At 55.5% G+C, this 22182-nt stretch overlaps 1 protein-coding gene across 3 annotated transcripts in view; it reads left to right on the top strand.

Annotated features, from left to right (window-relative positions):
• LOC147673086 (spindlin-W-like) overlaps window positions 1-22182 on the top strand; it is a 94844-nt gene that overhangs the window by 16046 nt on the left and 56616 nt on the right. The window contains exons 1-2 of one of the 3 annotated variants that reach the window (XM_086946775.1): window positions 7074-7158; window positions 21525-21566. In XM_086946775.1, coding sequence (XP_086802901.1) covers window positions 21547-21566 — 20 coding nt within the window. In that variant the 5' untranslated portion in view covers window positions 7074-7158; window positions 21525-21546. Of the gene's footprint in view, window positions 1-7073; window positions 7173-21524; window positions 21567-22182 lie in introns of those variants that run through there. The other 2 variants (XM_086946776.1, XM_086946777.1) reach the window with 2 other exon arrangements.

Raw genomic sequence — 22182 nt, 5'->3', positions numbered from 1 at the left:
TGCTATATTGGCGACGCTTAATGGTGACCCCGGAACTTTCCCACTATGCTGCAGCACTGGCTGACGTCATCAATATGGATCGTTTCCACGCTATTCTGTGGCTAAAGGAACTACGGGGGTTGCTGGCCAAGTTGAAGTTAGACCATCTCTGGGGAAACAAGGACACGCCATGTTTCCCTACTAAGGCAAATCTGAAGAAACTTTATTTGGAGATGGTTTACTCTACAGCCTATCGTACTGGATGCAGCTCCAATCTAACTGGCCGCTTCCTAGACATCAAAATGGTCCCACTCTGTGAAACCTATTGGGACACCATCGAAAAGCCACAGGACAGAAAGTTGCATTTCCAATTTAGATTTGGAACCCTTCCAGTCAATGCTTTCACTAAACACTGGTCCCCAACAAGGGATGAACATTGCTTCTACTGCAAAGATCAAATTGAGAATGTCTCCCATGTGTTGGTTGCTTGTCCTATATATGCAGGTCCACGCCGCAAATGGCTAAAACCAGTGTGTCTGAATCTGGGGACTCGCAGGCAAATAGTTGCACTAAGAATATTAGAAACAGATTGCACACCTTATTTTGCAATCGCAGTCGCCAAATTCCTCGGTTGGGCATGGGTAATCCGCACACGTATGTTACTGGGTAAAGCAATGTTTCTCTTTTTTTATCAAATGTAAAGATTGTATTGGAATGATTTTTATACCTATATCAATTTCGTCAGCATAAATTGTTTAATATGTGTTTTTATGAAAGTATTTTAGATTAGTATTTATTGTATAGCGTTAGGGTCAAAATGCTTTTATGACTGCTGTCGAATAAAGCTTTGAAAATTGAAAAAAAAAATTGACCTCATTCTTCATGTAATCCTGTACTGAAGATCCAATAAACCTACTAAATCAACTTACCTTTGGCTACATCTATACTTATTACACACACTTAAGGAATTAACAGGTAAGAAATGCCTCTTGCAAAACATAATGGCCAGCCTACTTCACTGTATGGAATTGAATTTTCCTGTCTGTAAATGTCACTAAAAATAAAGAAGTGTCTATATTGTGAGTCCTGCACTTGGGATTTCTATGCTGGTGGTTCCACTTTTATGACATTTTATGGCTAAGGAGAAATGCTTTTCATGCTTACCTCATTTCATGATTTCTTTTGTGCAGTCTGCCAGCGACTCTTTGCTACGTAGATAATTATTTTAGCTTCCAGAAATGTATTACATTTTCTGTTTGGGTACTTCTTTTAAGACAACTGTCCGTGCTGTAAAAATGCCTCCATCATTCTGTGATGCTGTTCACCATTAATTAAACCTGTTCATTGTTTGTGTATTTTCTTATCAATCATATCAATACTTTTATTTGTTTTTAGTAAAATCTCTTTGGGACTGAGGGTAAAATTAGAAGCCCATAAAGGTCTAAAATTTGGATTTTCTTTTGTTGAGGCGACAGGTGAAGACTAGGCCTGGGTGGTGAACTTCGCTCTGTTCAGAGTTTTTCCCACTCTGCACAGAATACAAAGTTACGAAAAAACTCTGCACCGTGGAGCAGAGATTTTTCCTCGCTCGCCAATGTTAAGTTAGTGAGCACCAGCGAGGAAAATCTTACTGCAAACCAACTCCCAGCGAGATTTCTCAACACGGGTGGTTGCGGATTGTCGCGACCGCTCGCCTTGAGAAAGCTGCCACTCAAGTAGAAAATCTACTCAAGTGGCAGAAAGAAGCAGCGCCCTCTTGCGCTGCACAAGGTGCCATTTGCGATGATTTTCCAGCACAGGACAAACACCCAGTGCTAAAATTCATCGTGACCGAATGCACTCTGCAGCTTGCGGAATTTTGTGTAGCACAGCTGAGTTTTTGGGTCACTTCGGAAGTTACGTGTAGCGGAACTCCGCCCAGGCCTAGTGAAGACTGGGATGGTTTTCCTTTTCTCCCTACAGGTGACACAAAGTAGCATCCCTGATGAGTGTTGTGGATGAGCTCGGACTGTTGAATATGCCAGAAGGCCACAACATTGCTTTTGCATGCGGTGAAATGCCCAAACAGACATGGCCACCCTATGATGGCTCACATTGCATGAGGTAAAACTTCAGGGGAAGGAGCCTAAGACTAACAAGATGAGCTTTCGGTGGTGGGTTGATACAGCACAGATAATAGAGCTTCTGGGCTGGATTAGCAGAAATCTTGGTGAGTACACCCTATGAACTTGAGGACTTTAATGTCCTGCCATGTAACAAGTCACATGAAAGCTGTGTGTGGCATATGGCTAAACTGCAGTAAGCTTCAAATCTTGCGGACCTTCCTCTGCTTAACTTGGCAATCTGTGCAGAAGAAACAGGCAAGCATAACATTGAAAAATAATAGCTAGCAGAAGAAACTGTTAATTTCAAACTGGGCAAGTCCAGCTTAATTTTCCTTTAAGTTACTGTGTTATGGCCTTATGCGTTGTTTCTGTTTATGGCTCTTTCGTTGTAGGCCGGGCATCTCTGCTGCATCCTGGGAAGACCTGATAAAACCAAGTGATTATAAAAGGAATTCCTGGAGACTATTTAGGTCTTGGCTACTGACAACTTCAGCCATCTGTTGTTGAAATATATATACCAATACTTACAGAGGGATTTGAGGGAGCCCATTGCTTATCAATGGCTAGCTGTCTTCTCAAGCTTTTTTGCTCCCTTCTCATTTGATGGGATTCCTTCCTTTTTATGTGGGTACCTCTCCCTTGGAGCATACCTTCTTTACTATCCTTTTATAGGATACCTGGTATCCTTCCACTGCTTACATTCAAGGACCTACATGGGAGAGTTTTTTTTGTTGCCCTTTTCCTTCTTTGCTGCTTCCACTTTACATTCCTGCCCTCTTAGTATTGCTCTCCATCTCCCTGTTATTCCACTGCTTCCCTCCTGGATCCTTCAGTGCTACTCCCTGTTTAACTCCATTATCAGGGCTCGACCTATTTAGCCTTAATCCATTCCACTTTGGGGAAGCAGAGAAACAAAATAACTCCGAAATAACTGAAGTGAACACAGTTATGGGGTAAAGTAGCCATCTGTCCAGTATTTGGGAGGTTTGCCCACTGACTCCCTCCTGGTAAAGTATGCACAGCCTCTCCAACATAGGAACTATTGGGCTATCATAGCTAGAAGTAGTTGGTACTATTATCAACTACCTTTAGAGATCACTCTGACTCCAGCCTCTCTAGTTTCCGCCACTGTTTGGGAGAAATCTGTTCTTGGATGGCCTCGAACCACCTTCGTCTCAATACGGATAAGACGGAGGTCCTGTTCTTTAATCAAAAAATGACAATACCCCCCTCACTGTGGTGGCCTACGGTACTTAACCCCCCCCCTATTCCGGTGCACACCGCCCGTAATTTGGGATTCCAGTTTGACGACACGCTTTCCTGCGGCCCTCAAATTAATAAAGTCACGGCTGCCTGCTTTGGAAAGCTAAAAATGATGAAAAAAATCTTTCCATTCCTGCCAATGGATGCGCGCAGAACAGTTACCCAGGCGTTAATAACGTCCCATTTGGATTATGCCAACAGTCTTTATGCGGGGGCCCCTTTGTATCAAATTGAACACCTGCAAGCAGTTCAAAACGCGGCAGCAAGACTGATTGGTAATATCCCTTTCCGACATTCGATCTCCATGTTTCGTAAAAAGCTCCATTGGCTTCCTATAGCCTCTCGGATTAAGTTTAAAATACTCACTCTTGCTTTCCGTGCTCTCAACGGTACCGGTCCAGAATACCTGAGAAAGAGACTGACATTATCCCATTCAGTGAGAGACCTACGTTCCAACAGCCTACGTCTTATGGTTATGCCACGCTTCCGCCGCACACGAATGGGTGGCAGAGCTTTCGCTGTCCTTGCTGCGAAACACTGGAACGGCCTCCCTTTGGACCTCAGATTTGCTTCATCTGAAGCACTGTTTCGCAGCCGCCTGAAAACATGGCTATTTTCCTCATCTTAGATAGGTACCTCTTTATCTCCGCTGACAGTCTTTAGCGCCGGGACACCTCCGACGGAGGTAGCTGTGCGCTCTACAAGATCCATAAATAAATAAATAAATAAATGTGTTCACTGAATGAGGATGAGTTGATGGGCCTGTGTGCTTACTGCAAACCAAGCAGATATCTGTCTTGCCAAGCATTCAGCTGCCCCAGTCCCTCCTTGCAGGAGCCTGCTGGGTTGGGGAAGTGACCAGCCCTTATATGTGTTAAACTCAGACATTGTCTCCTATGGGATGATTGAGTGCCCCCTCGTTTGGAGTTAACATTCCTGTCTAGGATAGTAGACAGGTGCCAGTAGTAGGGGAAAGGAGAAGCAGGGTCTCCGGTGAACATTCAAGGAACATGCCCAAAGTATTGGAGGTGCACCCAAGAATTTAAAATTAGCAGACCCCCAAATTGTATCTGCATGGGAGTGCTATTCCTGTTCATGTATGCACTTTCCCCATTAAACCAGGAATATTGTCTGGGCTTTGTAATGTAATTTCTAATTTTGATTTGTAGCGCGCATTATCACCCAAAGGTCTCTAAGCACTGTCGGAGGGCGAACCTGAACTAGGTGGAGAGATGGGGCGGGGAGGGGGCTGCTTAGGTCGTGCCCCAAGCTTCCAGGAAGAGCATGGTTTGAAGCTTCTTCTTGAAAGGGAGGAGATTTGCTTCCTTGCGGAGACTCACTGGAAGGCTGTTCCAGACCAATGGAATGGCGGTTGAGAACGCTCACCCTCCCATGGAGGACAGTTTGAAGCGGGGGCAGGCCAGAAGAGTGGTCTCTGCTGACCGCAATGTCCTACTGGGAGCGTAGGGGACAATGCGGTTCTTGATGTAACTTGGCGCTTGGCCGTACAAGGTTTTGTGTGTGATGCAGAGACCTTTGTGACTGAGTTGTGTCTGGAATGGAATCAGCCTGTCAGATGGTTGGAGTTGGGCATCAGCTCACTAGAGGCGATGGAGCATGCCGCAGCCCAGCACAACCCCAGCTGTCTGTGAGGACTTGCGGGAGTTACCTATCGAAGGACAATAACTTTGGAACGTGAGCATTGGCAATCCAATTAAATTGAGTAACCCATCCTTTTGGCTTTGCTATTCTGCATTGCCAAACATTAAAACAACGTTAGTTTTCCTATTCGGAAATGCAGATGATCTGCAGGAACTCACCCACGTCTGCTCAGACACTGTCCCTGCAGATACCACGAGGCAGCACAGAAGCCGCTGGTCCATGCTACATGTCCAGCTGGACCACAACTTCTGGAGCATCCGGCGACCTCTTCCAGGTGAGCGGTGTGCACGGTTTCTTCCAGTGCCAGTGTTTGGATTATGCCTTCTCTTAATTCACTGTTTATTTACATCGTTTTCAAAGTAGCCAAATACATTTTAACCTTCACATAGATTACATTTCCCAACATTTCTTTAATTATGTCACTAGCAATACATCAATCAGCCTATACCCATGCTGATATAATGCCAAGTTGCCATCTTAAATCCTCTTTCTTTGCAGCTCCAAACTAAAAAAAGTAGTTCAATTTTGCTACGGTGCTTATGAAGTCATTTGCTGTGCTTTGTCTGATTACAGTGTTTCCAAATTGTATGCGTGCCCTTTGGGCCACTGCCGCTTATTCGGCACCCGATGGGGGTGGTCAGGAAGTAGGGAGCAGAGTGTTTAAACGCTAGGATAGTTCTGTCCTGTGTTTAGCTTGCTGTCTGCACGTTACACATGCTGCAAGAAACCTTGGTGCTATCAGGTAGAGTGAGTCAAGCTGCCTCGCAAGTGAACGCCTGCACCTCCCAGAGCTGAAGATCGTCGGAGGGGCCCTGCACAACACTTCCCCTATGCCTGTGTGGGTAAGTATAAATGGTTGTCTACAGGCTTCACCTGAGGGGCTGATTAGTCTATTATACTTCTGTTTGCCTCCTTGCGGCTCTTTATACAGGAGGTCCCTCCCCCGTTGCTTGTATCCAGCATTCCAACATTATTATCTGCATACTATACAGCAAAAATGGCAGAAGACCGGTATTACCGTAGTGAGGCCTATGATCCTGACATGGAGGAAGGACATCTCCTCTTTGAAAAAAAACCTTTTGGGGACTTTGAATTTCTCAGTCAGTCAATAGAGCTGTTGTAGCAGCCCTCCAACCATTCACACACGGTATGCTGTCAGCTCCCCCTTCTGTTCCTGTCCCATGCCGATGACTGCTCCCACTCAGGTGACTGACCGCACATGGCTGCTATGGCTGCATCTCCCAATCCTTGCCGTCCGACCACGTGTACTCCATGCTTGCCATTATAACACAGGTTGTGGCACACCCCTCTCCTTCCCAAGACGTTGACTCAGACTAGTCCCTCTCCCCTCCCTAAGACACTGACTCTTCCTCACCTCTTACCTATACCCAACACCCCCTGATTCCCCTAGACTCCGATCTAGTCTCAAAATTCGCCCGCGCTATCCCAGATAGGGTGACAGAGACCCTGGAATTAGATCCCAAATTAGTGACCTTCCTCGAACACTCATCAAAGAAGAACCCCACGAAAGGGAGCGACAGGATTTGGAAGGTTTGTCTGAAAAGGAATCACCCTATCAGATGGATGGAGTTGGGCATCAGTTCACAAAGAAGATGGAGCTTTGTGCAGCCCAGAAGAAACCCAGCAGTCTTGGAAGACATGTGGAAGTCTCCTGAGCAAGCACAACCGCTTTGGAGCGAGAGCATTGGCAATTCATTGAAAGTGTCACCCATCCTTCTGGTTTTGCTATTCTGCATCATCAAACAGAAAAATAAATGTTTGTTTTCCTATGCGGAACAGCAGGGCCTCCCCACATCTGCCCTTCCCTGCTCAGACACTGCCCAGCAGGTGCCATGAATGATACACTTCAGAAGCCGGCGGCCCACGTCCAGCTGGACCACCTCTTCCGGAGCATCCGGCGTCCTCTTCCGGGTCAGCGGTGCGCACGGGTTCTTTCAGCGCCAAGAGTGTCTTGTTCGTGGGCGGGCTCTTTCTCTAACCAATCACCGCGTCCGTGGCACTGGAAGCCGCCAGGCCCCGCCCAGTCCTGCCGCTTCGCCTGTCAATCAGTTTAACCCGGCTTCCCGATTGGATGATTCGCTGACGGCGGTTGGCGGCCTCGGTGCACCGGAGCCGGTGGAAGCAGAAGGTGGGGGCTGGGAGGTCGGTTGTCACCTGCGGGGGGGTGGTCCTCTGGCCGTGTTGAGTGGGAGATCTCCCCCGAGGTGCAGCAGAGGGCGGGCAGGAAGGGGTCGGGAGTGGGAGAGCCCCCGCACCTTGGGAGAGACAAGCGGCTTCACGGATGTAAACAACGCGGCAGGTGTCAGGGCCACAGGCAGGGGCCTGCGGGGGTGGGGGCCCAGACACCCTACTGACCCCCAAACCGGCCACTCTGGCTAGTAAATGTGTCCCAGGGTGCACGGGGGCTCGAGCTGGAAGCCCTGGCTGAGCTGGAGAGCTGGCACCCTGTGCAGCCAGAAGGCCCTCTGTGGAGTTGCTGCTTGCACCCCTGCCCTGGACTCCCTCCAGTGTGCCCTGAGCTCCTGTGCAGCCAGAGGGCATTCCATGGTGCAGGTGTCCGATGCCCCACAAGTCTTACCTTTGCTTGTGACGCAATTCCGCAGAGACGACAAGAGCACCCGTCCCTGTACCCACCTGACCCTCGTGGAAGGCGATACCCAACAGGGATGAGATGGACGCAGGGATGGGAGCCAGGGTGTAGGGTTAGTGGATAGCGTGGAGCTGGCGGGGGCGTCCGGGTGTCAACTGGAAACCAAAGGAGATAGTTCAGAAACAGAGTCAGACCCGAAAAGGAACCACCCCTCACATACACACACAGACCTTGTCACCCTCTGAGGACTCACCAATGCTTCCGGGAAGAAGATGTAGCAGTAAATGGTCACCAGTCACTCCACCAGTGGTATCCCTTTGGCGCTTCTGCGCGGTGGGACACCGAAGTACAAACCCCAAAACGCAACTTAGGTCCTCTAAACACCCTCTAGGCGCTCCTGCGCAATAAGGGTTAAGGAAACAAAAGAAACGGGCACGGTTCTGGAACCCTCAGGAGACGGAATGAACAAGCGCCTCTGATTGACGTAGACGTGAGGCAGGGTTGCGCTCCAGCGCGGGTTGCCTCCTAGTTACAAGACGAGTGAATGGAATCACTCCTACGTGTGGCTGACGGAACAGCCGAGCAGCGCTCCAGCGCGGCTCGTCTCTGAAATAGGCAGGTCTCAGCAGCGTGATCCCCAGCAAGGAATCCGAAGCACCGAGCCGGCGGGAAATGCGCTGTTTAAGTGCTTCCCCCGGAAGTGCTTCCGTGCTCCCGGGACTAGACCGGAAACTCGACTTCCAGCCGGAAGTGAGTATCCCGGCTTCCGTGTGTGTATGCGGGGATGGCCGGCCGCGGCAACGCCGCGAACCGTGACAGCAGATGCCTGCACCCCTGGACCTCCCTCCAGTGTGCGCTGAACTCCTGTGCAGCCAGAGGGCCCTCCATGGTGCAGGTGCCTGCACCCCTGCCCTGGACTCCCTCCAGTGTGCCCTGAGCTCCTGTGCAGCCAGAGGGCCCTCCATGGTGCAGGTGCCTGCACCCCTGCCCTGGACTCCCTCCATTGTGCACTGAGCTCCTGTGCAGCCAGAGGGCCCTCCATGGTGCTGGTGCCTGCACCCCTGCCATGGACTCCCTCCAGTGTGCCCTGAGCTCCTGTGCATCCAGGGGGCCCTCCATGGAGCAGGTCCTGTGCAGCCAGAGGGCCCTCCATGGTGCTGGTGCCTGCACCCCTGCCATGGACTCCCTCCAGTGTGCCCTGAGCTCCTGTGCAGCCAGGGGGCCCTCCACGGAGCAGGTGCCTGCACCCCTGCCATGGACTCCCTCCAGTGTGCCCTGAGCTCCTGTGCAGCCAGAGGGCCCTCCATGGAGCAGGTGCCTGCACCCCTGCCCTGGACTCCCTCCAGTGTGCCCTGAGCTCGTGTGCAGCCAGAGGGCTCTCCATGGTGCAGGTGCCTGCACCCCTGCCCTGGACTCCCTCCAGTGTGCCCTGAGCTCGTGTGCAGCCAGAGGGCGCTCCATGGTGCAGGTGCCTGCAGCCCTGCCCTGGACCTCCCTCCAGTGTGCCCTGAGCTCCTGTGCAGCCAGAGGGCCCTCCGTGGAGCTGGTGCCTGCACCCCTGCCCTGGACTCCCTCCAGTGTGCCCTGAGCTCGTGTGCAGCCAGAGGGCTCTCCATGGTGCAGGTGCCTGCACCCCTGGCCCTCCCTCCAGTGTGCCCTGAGCTCCTGTGCAGCCAGGGGGCCCTCCATGGAGCAGGTGCCTGCACCCCTGCCATGGACTCCCTCCAGTGTGCCCTGAGCTCCTGTGCAGCCAGGGGGCCCTCCATGGAGCAGGTGCCTGCACCCCTGCCATGGACTCCCTCCAGTGTGCCCTGAGCTCCTGTGCAGCCAGAGGGCCCTCCATGGAGCAGGTGCCTGCACCCCTGCCCTGGACTCCCTCCAGTGTGCCCTGAGCTCGTGTGCAGCCAGAGGGCTCTCCATGGTGCAGGTGCCTGCACCCCTGCCCTGGACTCCCTCCAGTGTGCCCTGAGCTCGTGTGCAGCCAGAGGGCGCTCCATGGTGCAGGTGCCTGCAGCCCTGCCCTGGACCTCCCTCCAGTGTGCCCTGAGCTCCTGTGCAGCCAGAGGGCCCTCCGTGGAGCTGGTGCCTGCACCCCTGCCCTGGACTCCCTCCAGTGTGCCCTGAGCTCGTGTGCAGCCAGAGGGCTCTCCATGGTGCAGGTGCCTGCACCCCTGGCCCTCCCTCCAGTGTGCCCTGAGCTCCTGTGCAGCCAGGGGGCCCTCCATGGAGCAGGTGCCTGCACCCCTGCCATGGACTCCCTCCAGTGTGCCCTGAGCTCCTGTGCAGCCAGGGGGCCCTCCATGGAGCAGGTGCCTGCACCCCTGCCATGGACTCCCTCCAGTGTGCCCTGAGCTCCTATGCAGCCAGGGGGCCCTCCATAGTGCAGGTGCCTGCACCCCTGCCATGGACTCCCTCCAGTGTGCCCTGAGCTCCTATGCAGCCAGGGGGCCCTCCATAGTGCAGGTGCCTGCACCCCTGCCATGGACTCCCTCCAGTGTGCCCTGAGATCCTGTGCAGCCAGAGGGCCCTCCATGGTGCAGGTGCATGCACCCCTGCCCTGGACTCCCACAGTGTGCACTGAGCTTCTGTGCAGCCAGAGGGCCCTCCTTGGAGCTGGTGCCTGCACTCCTGCTCTGGACTCCCTCCAGTGTGCCCTGAGCTCCTGTGCAGCCAGAGGGCCCTCTGTGGAGCTGGTGTCCGTACCCCATGACCTCCCTCCAGTGTGCCCTGAGCTCATGTGCAGCCAGAGGGCCCTCCATGGTGCAGGTGCCTGCACCCCTGGACCTCCCTCCAGTGTGCCCTGAGCTCCTGTGCTGTGCAGCCAGAGGGCCCTCCATGGAGCAGGTGCCCTGGACTCCTGGACCTCCCTCCAGTGTTCCCTGAGCTCCTGTGCAGCCAGAGGGCCCTCCATGGTGCAGGTGCCTGCAGCCCTGCCCTGGACTCTCTCCAGTGTGCTCTGAGCTCCTGTGCAGCCAGAGGGCCCTCTGTGGAGCTGGTGTCCGCACCCCATGACCTCCCGCCAGTGTGCCTTGAGCTCATGTGCAGCCAGAGGGCCCTCCATGGAGCAGGTGCCTGCAGCCCTGCCCTGGACCTCCCTCCAGTGTGCACTGAGCTCCTGTGCAGCCAGAGGGCCCTCCATGGTGCAGGTGCCTGCACCCCTGCCCTGGACTCCCTCCAGTGTGCTCTGAGCTCGTGTGCAGCCAGAGGGCCCTCCGTGGAGCTGGTGCCTGCACCCCTGCCCTGGACTCCCTCCAGTGTGCCCTGAGCTCGTGTGCAGCCAGAGGGCCCTCCGTGGAGCTGGTGCCTGCACCCCTGCCCTAGACTCCCTCCAGTGTGCCCTGAGCTCGTGTGCAGCCAGAGGGCCCTCCATGGTGCAGGTGCCTGCACCCCTGGACCTCCCTCCAGTGTTCCCTGAGCTCCTGTGCAGCCAGAGGGCCCTCCATGGTGCAGGTGCCTGCACCCCTGCCCTGGACCTCTCTCCAGTGTGCTCTGAGCTCCTGTGCAGCCAGAGGGCCCTCTGTGGAGCTGGTGTCCGCACCCCATGACCTCCCTCCAGTGTGCCTTGAGCTCATGTGCAGCCAGAGGGCCCTCCATGGTGCAGGTGCCTGCACCCCTGCCCTGGACCTCTCTCCAGTGTGCTCTGAGCTCCTGTGCAGCCAGAGGGCCCTCCATGGAGCTGGTGCCTGCACCCCTGCCCTGGACTCCCTCCAGTGTGCCCTGAGCTCCTGTGCAGCCAGGGGGCCCTCCATGGAGCAGGTGCCTGCACCCCTGCCATGGACTCCCTCCAGTGTGCCCTGAGCTCCTGTGCAGCCAGAGGGCCCTCCATGGAGCAGGTGCCTGCACCCCTGCCCTGGACTCCCTCCAGTGTGCACTGAGCTCCTGTGCAGCCAGAGGGCCCTCCGTGGAGCTGGTGCCTGCACCCCTGCCCTGGACTCCCTCCAGTGTGCCCTGAGCTCCTGTGCAGCCAGAGGGCCCTCCATGGAGCTGGTGCCTGCACCCCTGCCCTGGACTCCCTCCAGTGTGCCCTGAGCTCCTGTGCAGCCAGGGGGCCCTCCATGGAGCAGGTGCCTGCACCCCTGCCATGGACTCCCTCCAGTGTGCCCTGAGCTCCTGTGCAGCCAGAGGGCCCTCCATGGAGCAGGTGCCTGCACCCCTGCCCTGGACTCCCTCCAGTGTGCCCTGAGCTCGTGTGCAGCCAGAGGGCCCTCCATCGTGCTGATGCCTGCACCCCTGCCCTGGACTCCCTCCAGTGTGCCCTGAGCTCCTGTGCAGCCAGAGGGCCCTCCATGGTGCAGGTGCCTGCACCCCTGGACCTCCCTCCAGTGTGCGCTGAACTCCTGTGCAGCCAGAGGGCCCTCCATGGTGCAGGTGCCTGCACCCCTGCCATGGACTCCCTCCAGTGTGCCCTGAGCTCCTATGCAGCCAGGGGGCCCTCCATAGTGCAGGTGCCTGCACCCCTGCCATGGACTCCCTCCAGTGTGCACTGAGCTCCTGTGCAGCCAGAGGGCCCTCCGTGGAGCTGGTGCCGGCACCCCTGCCCTGGACTCCCTCCAGTGTGCCCTGAGCTCCTGTGCAGCCAGAGGGCCCTCCATGGTGCAGGTGCCTGCACCCCTGGACCTCCCTCCAGTGTGCGCTGAACTCCTGTGCAGCCAGAGGGCCCTCCATGGTGCAGGTGCCTGCACCCCTGCCATGGACTCCCTCCAGTGTGCCCTGAGCTCCTGTGCAGCCAGGGGGCCCTCCATAGTGCAGGTGCCTGCACCCCTGCCATGGACTCCCTCCAGTGTGCACTGAGCTCCTGTGCAGCCAGAGGGCCCTCCATGGTGCTGGTGCCTGCACCCCTGCCCTGGACTCCCTCCAGTGTGCCCTGAGCTCCTGTGCAGCCAGAGGGCCCTCCGTGGAGCTGGTGCCTGCACCCCTGCCCTGGACTCCCTCCAGTGTGCCCTGAGCTCCTGTGCAGCCAGGGGGCCCTCCATAGTGCAGGTGCCTGCACCCCTGCCATGGACTCCCTCCAGTGTGCACTGAGCTCCTGTGCAGCCAGAGGGCCCTCCATGGTGCAGGTGCCTGCACCCCTGCCCTGGACTCCCTCCAGTGTGCCCTGAGCTCCTGTGCAGCCAGAGGGCCCTCCATGGTGCAGGTGCCTGCACCCCTGCCATGGACTCCCTCCAGTGTGCCCTGAGCTCGTGTGCAGCCAGAGGGCCCTCCATGGAGCAGGTGCCTGCACCCCTGCCCTGGACCTCCCTCCAGTGTGCCCTGAGCTCGTGTGCAGCCAGGGGGCCCTCCATGGTGCAGGTGCCTGCACCCCTGCCCTGGACTCCCACAGTGTGCCCTGAGCTCCTGTGCAGCCAGAGGGCCCTCCATGGTGCTGGTGCCTGCACCCCTGCCATGGACTCCCTCCAGTGTGCGCTGAACTCCTGTGCAGCCAGAGGGCCCTCCATGGTGCAGGTGCCTGCACCCCTGCCATGGACTCCCTCCAGTGTGCTCTGAGCTCCTGTGCAGCCAGAGGGCCCTCTGTGGAGCTGGTGTCCGCACCCCATGACCTCCCTCCAGTGTGCCCTGAGCTCCTGTGCAGCCAGAGGGCTCTCCATGGTGCAGGTGCCTGCAGCCCTGCCCTGGACCTCCCTCCAGTGTGCTCTGAGCTCGTGTGCAGCCAGAGGGCTCTCCATGGTGCTTTTGCCTGCAGCCCTGCCCTGGACTCCCTCCAGTGTGCCCTGAGCTCGTGTGCAGCCAGAGGGCTCTCCATGGTGCAGGTGCCTGCACCCCTGCCCTGGACTCCCTCCAGTGTGCCCTGAGCTCGTGTGCAGCCAGAGGGCCCTCCATCGTGCTGGTGCCTGCACCCCTGCCCTGGACTCCCTCCAGTGTGCCCTGAGCTCGTGTGCAGCCAGAGGGCTCTCCATGGTGCAGGTGCCTGCAGCCCTGCCCTGGACTCTCTCCAGTGTGCTCTGAGCTCCTGTGCAGCCAGAGGGCCCTCTGTGGAGCTGGTGTCCGCACCCCATGACCTCCCTCCAGTGTGCCTTGAGCTCATGTGCAGCCAGAGGGCTCTCCATGGTGCAGGTGCCTGCAGCCCTGCCCTGGACCTCCCTCCAGTGTGCCCTGAGCTCCTGTGCAGCCAGAGGGCCCTCCATGGTGCAGGTGCCTGCACCCCTGCCCTGGACTCCCTCCAGTGTGCTCTGAGCTCGTGTGCAGCCAGAGGGCCCTCCGTGGAGCTGGTGCCTGCACCCCTGCCCTGGACTCCCTCCAGTGTGCCCTGAGCTCGTGTGCAGCCAGGGGGCCCTCCATGGAGCAGGTGCCTGCAGCCCTGCCCTGGACCTCCCTCCAGTGTGCCCTGAGCTCGTGTGCAGCCAGAGGGCCCTCCATCGTGCTGGTGCCTGCACCCCTGCCCTGGACTCCCTCCAGTGTGCCCTGAGCTCGTGTGCAGCCAGAGGGCTCTCCATGGTGCAGGTGCCTGCAGCCCTGCCCTGGACTCTCTCCAGTGTGCTCTGAGCTCCTGTGCAGCCAGAGGGCCCTCTGTGGAGCTGGTGTCCGCACCCCATGACCTCCCTCCAGTGTGCCTTGAGCTCCTGTGCAGCCAGAGGGCCCTCCATGGTGCAGGTGCCTGCACCCCTGCCCTGGACCTCTCTCCAGTGTGCTCTGAGCTCCTGTGCAGCCAGAGGGCCCTCTGTGGAGCAGGTGCCTGCACCCCTGCCATGGACTCCCTCCAGTGTGCCCTGAGCTCCTGTGCAGCCAGGGGGCCCTCCATGGGGCAGGTGCCTGCACCCCTGCCATGGACTCCCTCCAGTGTGCCCTGAGCTCCTGTGCAGCCAGGGGGCCCTCCATGGAGCAGGTGCCTGCACCCCTGCCCTGGACTCCCTCCAGTGTGCCTTGAGCTCCTGTGCAGCCAGAGGGCCCTCCGTGGAGCTGGTGCCTGCACCCCTGCCCTGGACTCCCTCCAGTGTGCCTTGAGCTCCTGTGCAGCCAGAGGGCCCTCTGTGGAGCTGGTGTCCGCACCCCATGACCTCCCTCCAGTGTGCCCTGAGCTCCTGTGCAGCCAGGGGGCCCTCCATGGAGCAGGTGCCTGCACCCCTGCCATGGACTCCCTCCAGTGTCCCCTGAGCTCCTGTGCAGCCAGGGGGCCCTCCATGGAGCAGGTGCCTGCACCCCTGCCATGGACTCCCTCCAGTGTGCCCTGAGCTCGTGTGCAGCCAGAGGGCCCTCCATCGTGCTGGTGCCTGCACCCCTGCCCTGGACTCCCTCCAGTGTGCCCTGAGCTTCTGTGCAGCCAGAGGGCCCTCCGTGGAGCTGGTGCCTGCACCCTGCCCTGGACTCCCTCCAGTGTGCCCTGAGCTCGTGTGCAGCCAGAGGGCCCTCCATGGTGCAGGTGCCTGCACCCCTGCCATGGACTCCCTCCAGTGTGCCCTGAGCTCGTGTGCAGCCAGAGGGCCCTCCATGGAGCAGGTGCCTGCACCCCTGCCCTGGACCTCCCTCCAGTGTGCCCTGAGCTCGTGTGCAGCCAGAGGGCGCTCCATGGTGCAGGTGTCTGCACCCCTGCCCTGGACTTCCTCCAGTGTGCCCTGAGCTCGTGTGCAGCCAGAGGGCGCTCCATGGTGCAGGTGCCTGCACCCCTGCCCTGGACTCCCTCCAGTGTGCCCTGAGCTCGTGTGCAGCCAGAGGGCGCTCCATGGTGCAGGTGCCTGCAGCCCTGCCCTGGACCTCCCTCCAGTGTGCCCTGAGCTCCTGTGCAGCCAGAGGGCCCTCCATGGTGCTGGTGCCTGCACCCCTGCCATGGACTCCCTCCAGTGTGCCCTGAGCTCGTGTGCAGCCAGAGGGCCCTCCATGGTGCTGGTGCCTGCACCCCTGCCATGGACTCCCTCCAGTGTTCCCTGAGCTCCTGTGCAGCCAGAGGGCCCTCCATGGTGCAGGTGCCTGCACCCCTGGACCTCCCTCCAGTGTTCCCTGAGCTCCTGTGCAGCCAGAGGGCCCTCCATGGTGCAGGTGCCTGCACCCCTGCCCTGGACTCCCTCCAGTGTGCCCTGAGCTCGTGTGCAGCCAGAGGGCCCTCCATCGTGCTGGTGCCTGCACCCCTGCCCTGGACTCCCTCCAGTGTGCCCTGAGCTCGTGTGCAGCCAGAGGGCCCTCCATGGTGCTGGTGCCTGCACCCCTGCCATGGACTCCCTCCAGTGTGCCCTGAGCTCCTGTGCAGCCAGAGGGCCCTCCATGGTGCAGGTGCCTGCACCCCTGGACCTCCCTCCAGTGTTCCCTGAGCTCCTGTGCAGCCAGAGGGCCCTCCATGGTGCAGGTGCCTGCACCCCTGCCCTGGACCTCTCTCCAGTGTGCTCTGAGCTCCTGTGCAGCCAGAGGGCCCTCTGTGGAGCTGGTGTCCGCACCCCATGACCTCCCTCCAGTGTGCCTTGAGCTCATGTGCAGCCAGAGGGCCCTCCATGGAGCAGGTGCCTGCACCCCTGCCCTGGACCTCTCTCCAGTGTGCTCTGAGCTCCTGTGCAGCCAGAGGGCCCTCCGTGGAGCTGGTGTCCGCACCCCATGACCTCTCTCCAGTGTGCTCTGAGCTCCTGTGCAGCCAGAGGGCCCTCCATGGTGCAGGTGCCTGCACCCCTGGACCTCCCTCCAGTGTGCCCTGAGCTCATGTGCTGTGCAGCCAGAGGGCCCTCCATGGTGCAGGTGCCTGCACCCCTGCCCTGGACTCCCTCCAGTGTGCTCTGAGCTCCTGTGCAGCCAGAGGGCCCTCCGTGGAGCTGGTGTCCGCACCCCATGACCTCTCTCCAGTGTGCTCTGAGCTCCTGTGCAGCCAGAGGGCCCTCCGTGGAGCTGGTGTCCGCACCCCATGACCTCCCTCCAGTGTGCCCTGAGCTCGTGTGCAGCCAGAGGGCCCTCCATGGTGCAGGTGCCTGCACCCCTGCCATGGACTCCCTCCAGTGTGCCCTGAGCTCCTGTGCAGCCAGAGGGCCCTCCATGGTGCAGGTGCCTGCACCCCTGCCCTGGACCTCTCTCCAGTGTGCTCTGAGCTCGTGTGCAGCCAGAGGGCCCTCCGTGGAGCTGGTGTCCGCACCCCTGGACCTCCCTCCAGTGTTCCCTGAGCTCCTGTGCAGCCAGAGAGCCCTCCGTGGAGCTGGTGCCGGCACCCCTGCCCTCGACCTCCCTTCACTGTGCGCTGAGCTCCTATAATTCATCTTGTTACTGAACCAGCCAGAGGGGTGGCTGGGTCTGCACCTGGTACAACACAGTGGCACGGGTCCCCACCCTGCTTCACCTGGCGGGGTCCGAGGACTCCGTGCAATAATGCGTCCCCTGCAGGTATCTCCCATCCGTGACCCCTGGACAGTCTATTTAGACCAGGGGTACTCATAGTACGGCCCGCGGGCCTGTGGCGGCCCGGCAAGCCTTTCCTGGCGGCCCGCGGACCCCCGAGACATCATACCTGTGTTTAACCTTTTTTTTTGTAAGTGTCTGCAGCAGCGCGAGAGACTGCTGCTCTGTGGGAGCTGCCGGCCGGGCGATCCAGGCAATGGCCAGAGTAAAGCTGCAGGGGCCTAAGAAGAGGTGAAATACAAAGGCCACATTAACATGCAAATGGCCTGTTAAGTGCTCGGGTGCGGCTGTGAGTTGTGTGCGCCCCACATGGTGAGATGACAGAGGGAGTGGGAGGGAAAGGGAGGGGGAGGGGGACGGAGAGGGAGAGAGAGAGAGTGAGAGGGAGTGAGTGAGTGGGAGGGAGGGAAGGAGTGAGTGGGAGGGAGGGAGGGAGGGAAGGAGTGAGAGGGAGGGAGGGAAGGAGTGAGTGAGAGGGAGGGGGGAGGGAGTGAGAGGGAAGGAGTGGGAGGGAGGGAGGGGGTGAGAGAGAGGGAGTAAGTGAGAGGGAGTGAGTGAGTGAAAAGGAGGGAGTGAGTGAAAAGGAGGGAGTGAGAGGGAGTGAGTGGGAGGGAGTGAGTGAGTGAGAGGGAGTGAGTGAGAGGGAGGAGTGAGTGAGTGAGAGGGGGGAGGGAGTGAGAGGGAAGGAGTGGGAGGGAGGGAGTGAGAGGGAGGGAGTGAGTGAGTGAGAGGGAGTGAGTTAGTGAGTGAGAGGGAGTGAGTGAGAGGGAGTTAGTGAGTGAGAGGGAGTGAGTGAGAGGGAGTGAGTGAGTGAGAGGGAGTGAGAGAGTGAGTGAGTGAGAGAGAGTGAGTGAGTGAGAGTGAGTGAGTGGGAGAGGGAGGGAGGGAGTGAGAGGGAGGAAGGGAGTGAGAGGGAGGGAGGGAGTGAGAGGGAGGGAGAGAGTGAGAGGGAGGGAGGGAGTGAGAGGGAGGGAGAGAGTGAGTGAGAGAGAGTGAGTGAGAGGGAGTGAGTGAGAGGGAGGAGTGAGAGGGAGGAGTGAGAGGGAGGAGTGAGAGGGAGAAGTGAGTGAGAGGGAGGGAGGGAGTAAGGGAGGGAGGGAGTAAGTGAGTGAGAGGGAGGGGGGGGGAGGGAGTGAGAGGGAAGGAGTGGGAGGGAGGGAGGGAGGGAGTGAGAGAGGGAGTGAGTGAGAGGGAGGGAGTGAGTGAGTGAAAAGGAGGGAGTGAGTGAAAAGGAGTGAGTGAGTGAGAGGGAGTGAGTGAGTGAGAGGGAGTGAGTGAGAGGGAGAGAGTGAGAGGGAGAGAGGGAGTGAGAGGGAGGAGTGAGTGAGAGGGAGTGAGTGAGTGAGAGGGAGGAGTGAGTGAGTGAGAGGGAGGAGTGAGTGAGTGAGAGGGAGGGAGGGAGTAAGTGAGTGAGAGGGAGGGGGGAGGGAGTGAGAGGGAGGGAGTGAGAGGGAGGGAAAGGGAGGGAGACTGATAGGGAGTGAGATTGAGGGAATGGGAGGGAGACTGATGGGGAATGACATGTAGGGAACGGGAAGGAGACTGATGGGGAGTGAGATTGAGGGAAAGGGAGGGAGACTGATGGGGAGTGAGATGGAGGGAAAGGGAGGGAATTGAAGGGAGAGAGAGGGAAAGGGATGGAGAGGGAAGGAAAGGGTGGGAGAGGGAGGGAAAGAGAGGGAGTGAGAAGGAGGGAAAGGGAGGGAGACGGAGAGGGAGTGAAAGGGAGGGAGAGGGAGGGAGAGGGAGGGAAATGGAGGGAGATGGAGAGGGAGTGAGAGGGAGGGAAATGGAGGGAGAGGGAGGGAAAGGGAGTGAAAGCGAGTGAGACGGAGAGTGAGAGGGAGGGAGACGGAGAGGGAGAGAGAGAGGGAGTGAGAGAGAGTGGGAGTGAGAGAGAGGGAGTGAGACAGAGAAAGACAGGAGAGAGGGAGGGAGAGAGGGAGAGAGAGCTAGAGAAAGGGAAAGAGCTATAGAGAGGGAGGGAGACCGAGAGAGAAAGAGAGAGAGAGATGTGTGTATGCCGTGACAGCTCAGTGGACGAAGGTGTCCGCTGCAGGGACCTGTGATCAACCTCATGGTCAGTTTTATGTTGTTGCTCTAGCCCCGCCCCTCCCCCACTGACCCCGCCCCCCACCAATGCGGCCCTCGGACACAAACCAAACTGTAAATTTGGCCCCCGAGAGAAAGTTTGTGAGTACCCATGATTTAGACAGTCTTCTGCCAAGGGAAAATAAATGAGTACCATTGAGTTGGGTGATCTGTTACTCTGCGCCGATACCCTCCTTGGTGAACATGTATGTACTTTACAAATACACGTTATGTGTTATGGGTTCGAGCCTCAGACAAACATAAGAAGGGTCAGGATCACCAATGCTGTTGGCAGTTCCGAAGTCTGCCACCTTTATTGCCCTGCACTTGCAGCTGCAGGTTTATACCAGCAGTTATGGGCTGCATTCTTAGGAATCTAATGGGTTGACTGTTGAGCTGTGCGTGAAATACTTGAGGTACCTTTGTTTCTGTAGAACGGGAATTGTGACATGTTATTAAAGTTTCAAGTTTGGAAATGTAGGCCGTTCATTTCTGGCACACAGTTGCATGTGGTGTCTGTTTACCCTTTGCGTCTCAATGAAGATGACTTAACACTATCAATGTCTCCTTTGTCGCCTTGAGAGCTGGCGACGAGGATGGGCCTCAAGCTCATGCGTGTACTGCACAGTGGATTAGTTGTGTAGTAATGTCCAGTGCAAGGCAGAGTTGTTAAAGCAAGGAGTGAGAGGGTGATGTGTTCTTGATGAGGTTACTTGGGTAATGTTAAGAAGTACTTTTTGGAATCTGACTAGTGATGAAATATTGAAAGAACCTTGGTTCTGAAGAATATCACGTATGATAGTGTCGACAGGATGGATCTGATTTCTCACATTGAATTAGAGCAGGGGAGTTGAACTGGAGTAGGTTGTCTTATACAGCCTCAGTTTCTTCACAGAATTGCCATGGGGAGGAATAACATTATGCCAAATATGTTTTGTTTTGCAGTTATGTGTTTGTGGTGTGTGTCTCTCTGAATAAGAAGGGTATGCTATGACTTGCATATGTAAAGTTAGGTTGTCTTCGTTTTTGTTGTAATAAAACATTGGAATGATGTGCTTCAAGTCTTAACTAGTGAGGACTAGGCAGTAGGAGTATGGATGAACACATGTTCATGTCTGTTTCCCTATACTTACAGCGCATATATACCCAGCTATGGGTTATGGTTAACACCTTATAATTATTGAAAAAATGAATGTGTTGTCTGCTGTCGCCCCTGGGTTCTTGTGTGTGTTACTTGAAATAAGAAGCTGTCGCTAGAGCCATATTTAACAATGTCCCGCTTGATAAAGTCCAGTGTAAATGCCAACATCTTAGATTTTTTTAAGTGTGGTATAACTCCAAAAAGAGGATATCTATTAGGTGTCTCCTACAAACATCTGTTGTAAGACGTTTTGTGGACCGTGCCAACCAATTCCTTTCGGTCTTAATTCTGACATTTTTTTAAATTTGAAATTAATCTCCAGGTGATGCATCACTTGTTCCAATACCCATCAGTTTTTGTCACACCTCCACTTTAACCTCTTCATTAATGTTTATATACTCTTTCCTGGCATTGTTTTACTCCACTATTACTACTGTCCTGTTATTTTCCTCCAGCATTTTTTTCATGTTCTCCCCTGGAAGAATATGACATGCGTCCACATGACCCCGTACCTACCCTGGTGCTGCCCTCAGGGTAAACCGGAGTGACTGCCCGAATACAGCTACCAATCTGAAAAGAAATTCCTTGGAAGATTGACAACCCGCACATCTCTTGGTCACTCCAGTAAAATTACAGCTATAACTATGTTCCATTTTTAGGAACCTGGAGCATGAATTTTAAGGGTTGATATGGTTGTTAGATTGACAAGTTGCGATCTAGGTAGGTGCAAATTAAACACTGGCAAGAGGGTGAAGTGGTGCCGACTGGGCTATAAAATATTTACTTGTAAACATGGTAGAGGAGACAGAAAATGATGAAGTTGGGATTGTGGAGACTGAGTAGGTGGGATAGAAACTGGAAATTGAGGTTGTTGAAAGTGTGTCAGTGTCAGACACAGTGGTTTAAAAAGACCAAAGACCGATCGACTAGGATAGAACATATTTTGAAAAAGTGCTAGGACAAGAAGGCATGAATATAGTATGAAATGTTTCCGGCAAAGCAGATGTCGCAAAGGCAGAGAGTTGCGGTGTGCGCTTCATGTACTGTGACATGACGAGCCCCAATAAACAGGAAAAGCTATCAGGGGAGCGTATCTTCGTTATGGCTGGTTCCTTATGCACCCTGAGGATTAAACACCCTTTCAGTACCTTTTTCTGCTCTTCTGCCTACCTCTGTAGTGACACTGTTTCTTTAAATGATGCCTTCTGCCCTAGCAGCAGATTATGCGCTACAAACGGTATAAAATATTAGCTCAATTTCAATGAGATACCTTCTTTATTGAACCAGTTTCAGTGACCCACTACATTTTGGGCATCTCCAATACATAATATATAAATGAAAATACAACATTAAACTTTTGCTTTTCTTCTAGAGAGAAGTTCCTCAAGTTGGACATGGCCCCAACAAAGTTAAGGTACGTTATAGAAGAATCTACTTGTATGTAATATTTTTATGGCATTTTTAATGTTATCATGTTTGATGTAAATTTCCGATGTTGGGAGGAGGCACTGTCAAGCAGTGGCCAATCTGATTACCCCAGAAAAAAATTGGTGGGGGACGCAGGAAGGGCACAACACCGAGTTTGCGACTTTTAACAGCAACAGATTGTTTATATTAAGGTGATCTGAATTCAGCAAAGGAGACATTAAATCATAAATACAATTCAGTGAGAAATTCTAGTATTTTAAAAGTGTTTAATCAATATTGTCTCATTTTGTTGATCAATTTTACTACCCCGGATACATTTCATACCTTAAAATGTGTTGCTTAAGAATTCTCTCACACCAGATTGTTTACATTTGGCATGTTTGTAAAAGAATAGTGATTCTTTCAAACTTCTTTATCCTTCCAGAAATACTGACTGGTAATTCCATTTTTGCTAGACATGTTGGAATATTCCAACAACTTGTGTTGGAATATTCAACAAAAACAATAAGGTTTGCACAATTTGAGACTTAACATAATAACGTTGCTGATTTTTTAATTTTTTTAATTTTTTAATTTTTTTTTAGCTTTATTTAATTTCAGAT

Source organism: Lissotriton vulgaris, chromosome 12, assembly GCF_964263255.1.
Source record: "Lissotriton vulgaris chromosome 12, aLisVul1.2, whole genome shotgun sequence".
Classification (NCBI taxonomy): Eukaryota; Metazoa; Chordata; class Amphibia; order Caudata; family Salamandridae; genus Lissotriton; species Lissotriton vulgaris.
This window is presented reverse-complemented; position numbering and strand designations above follow the sequence as displayed.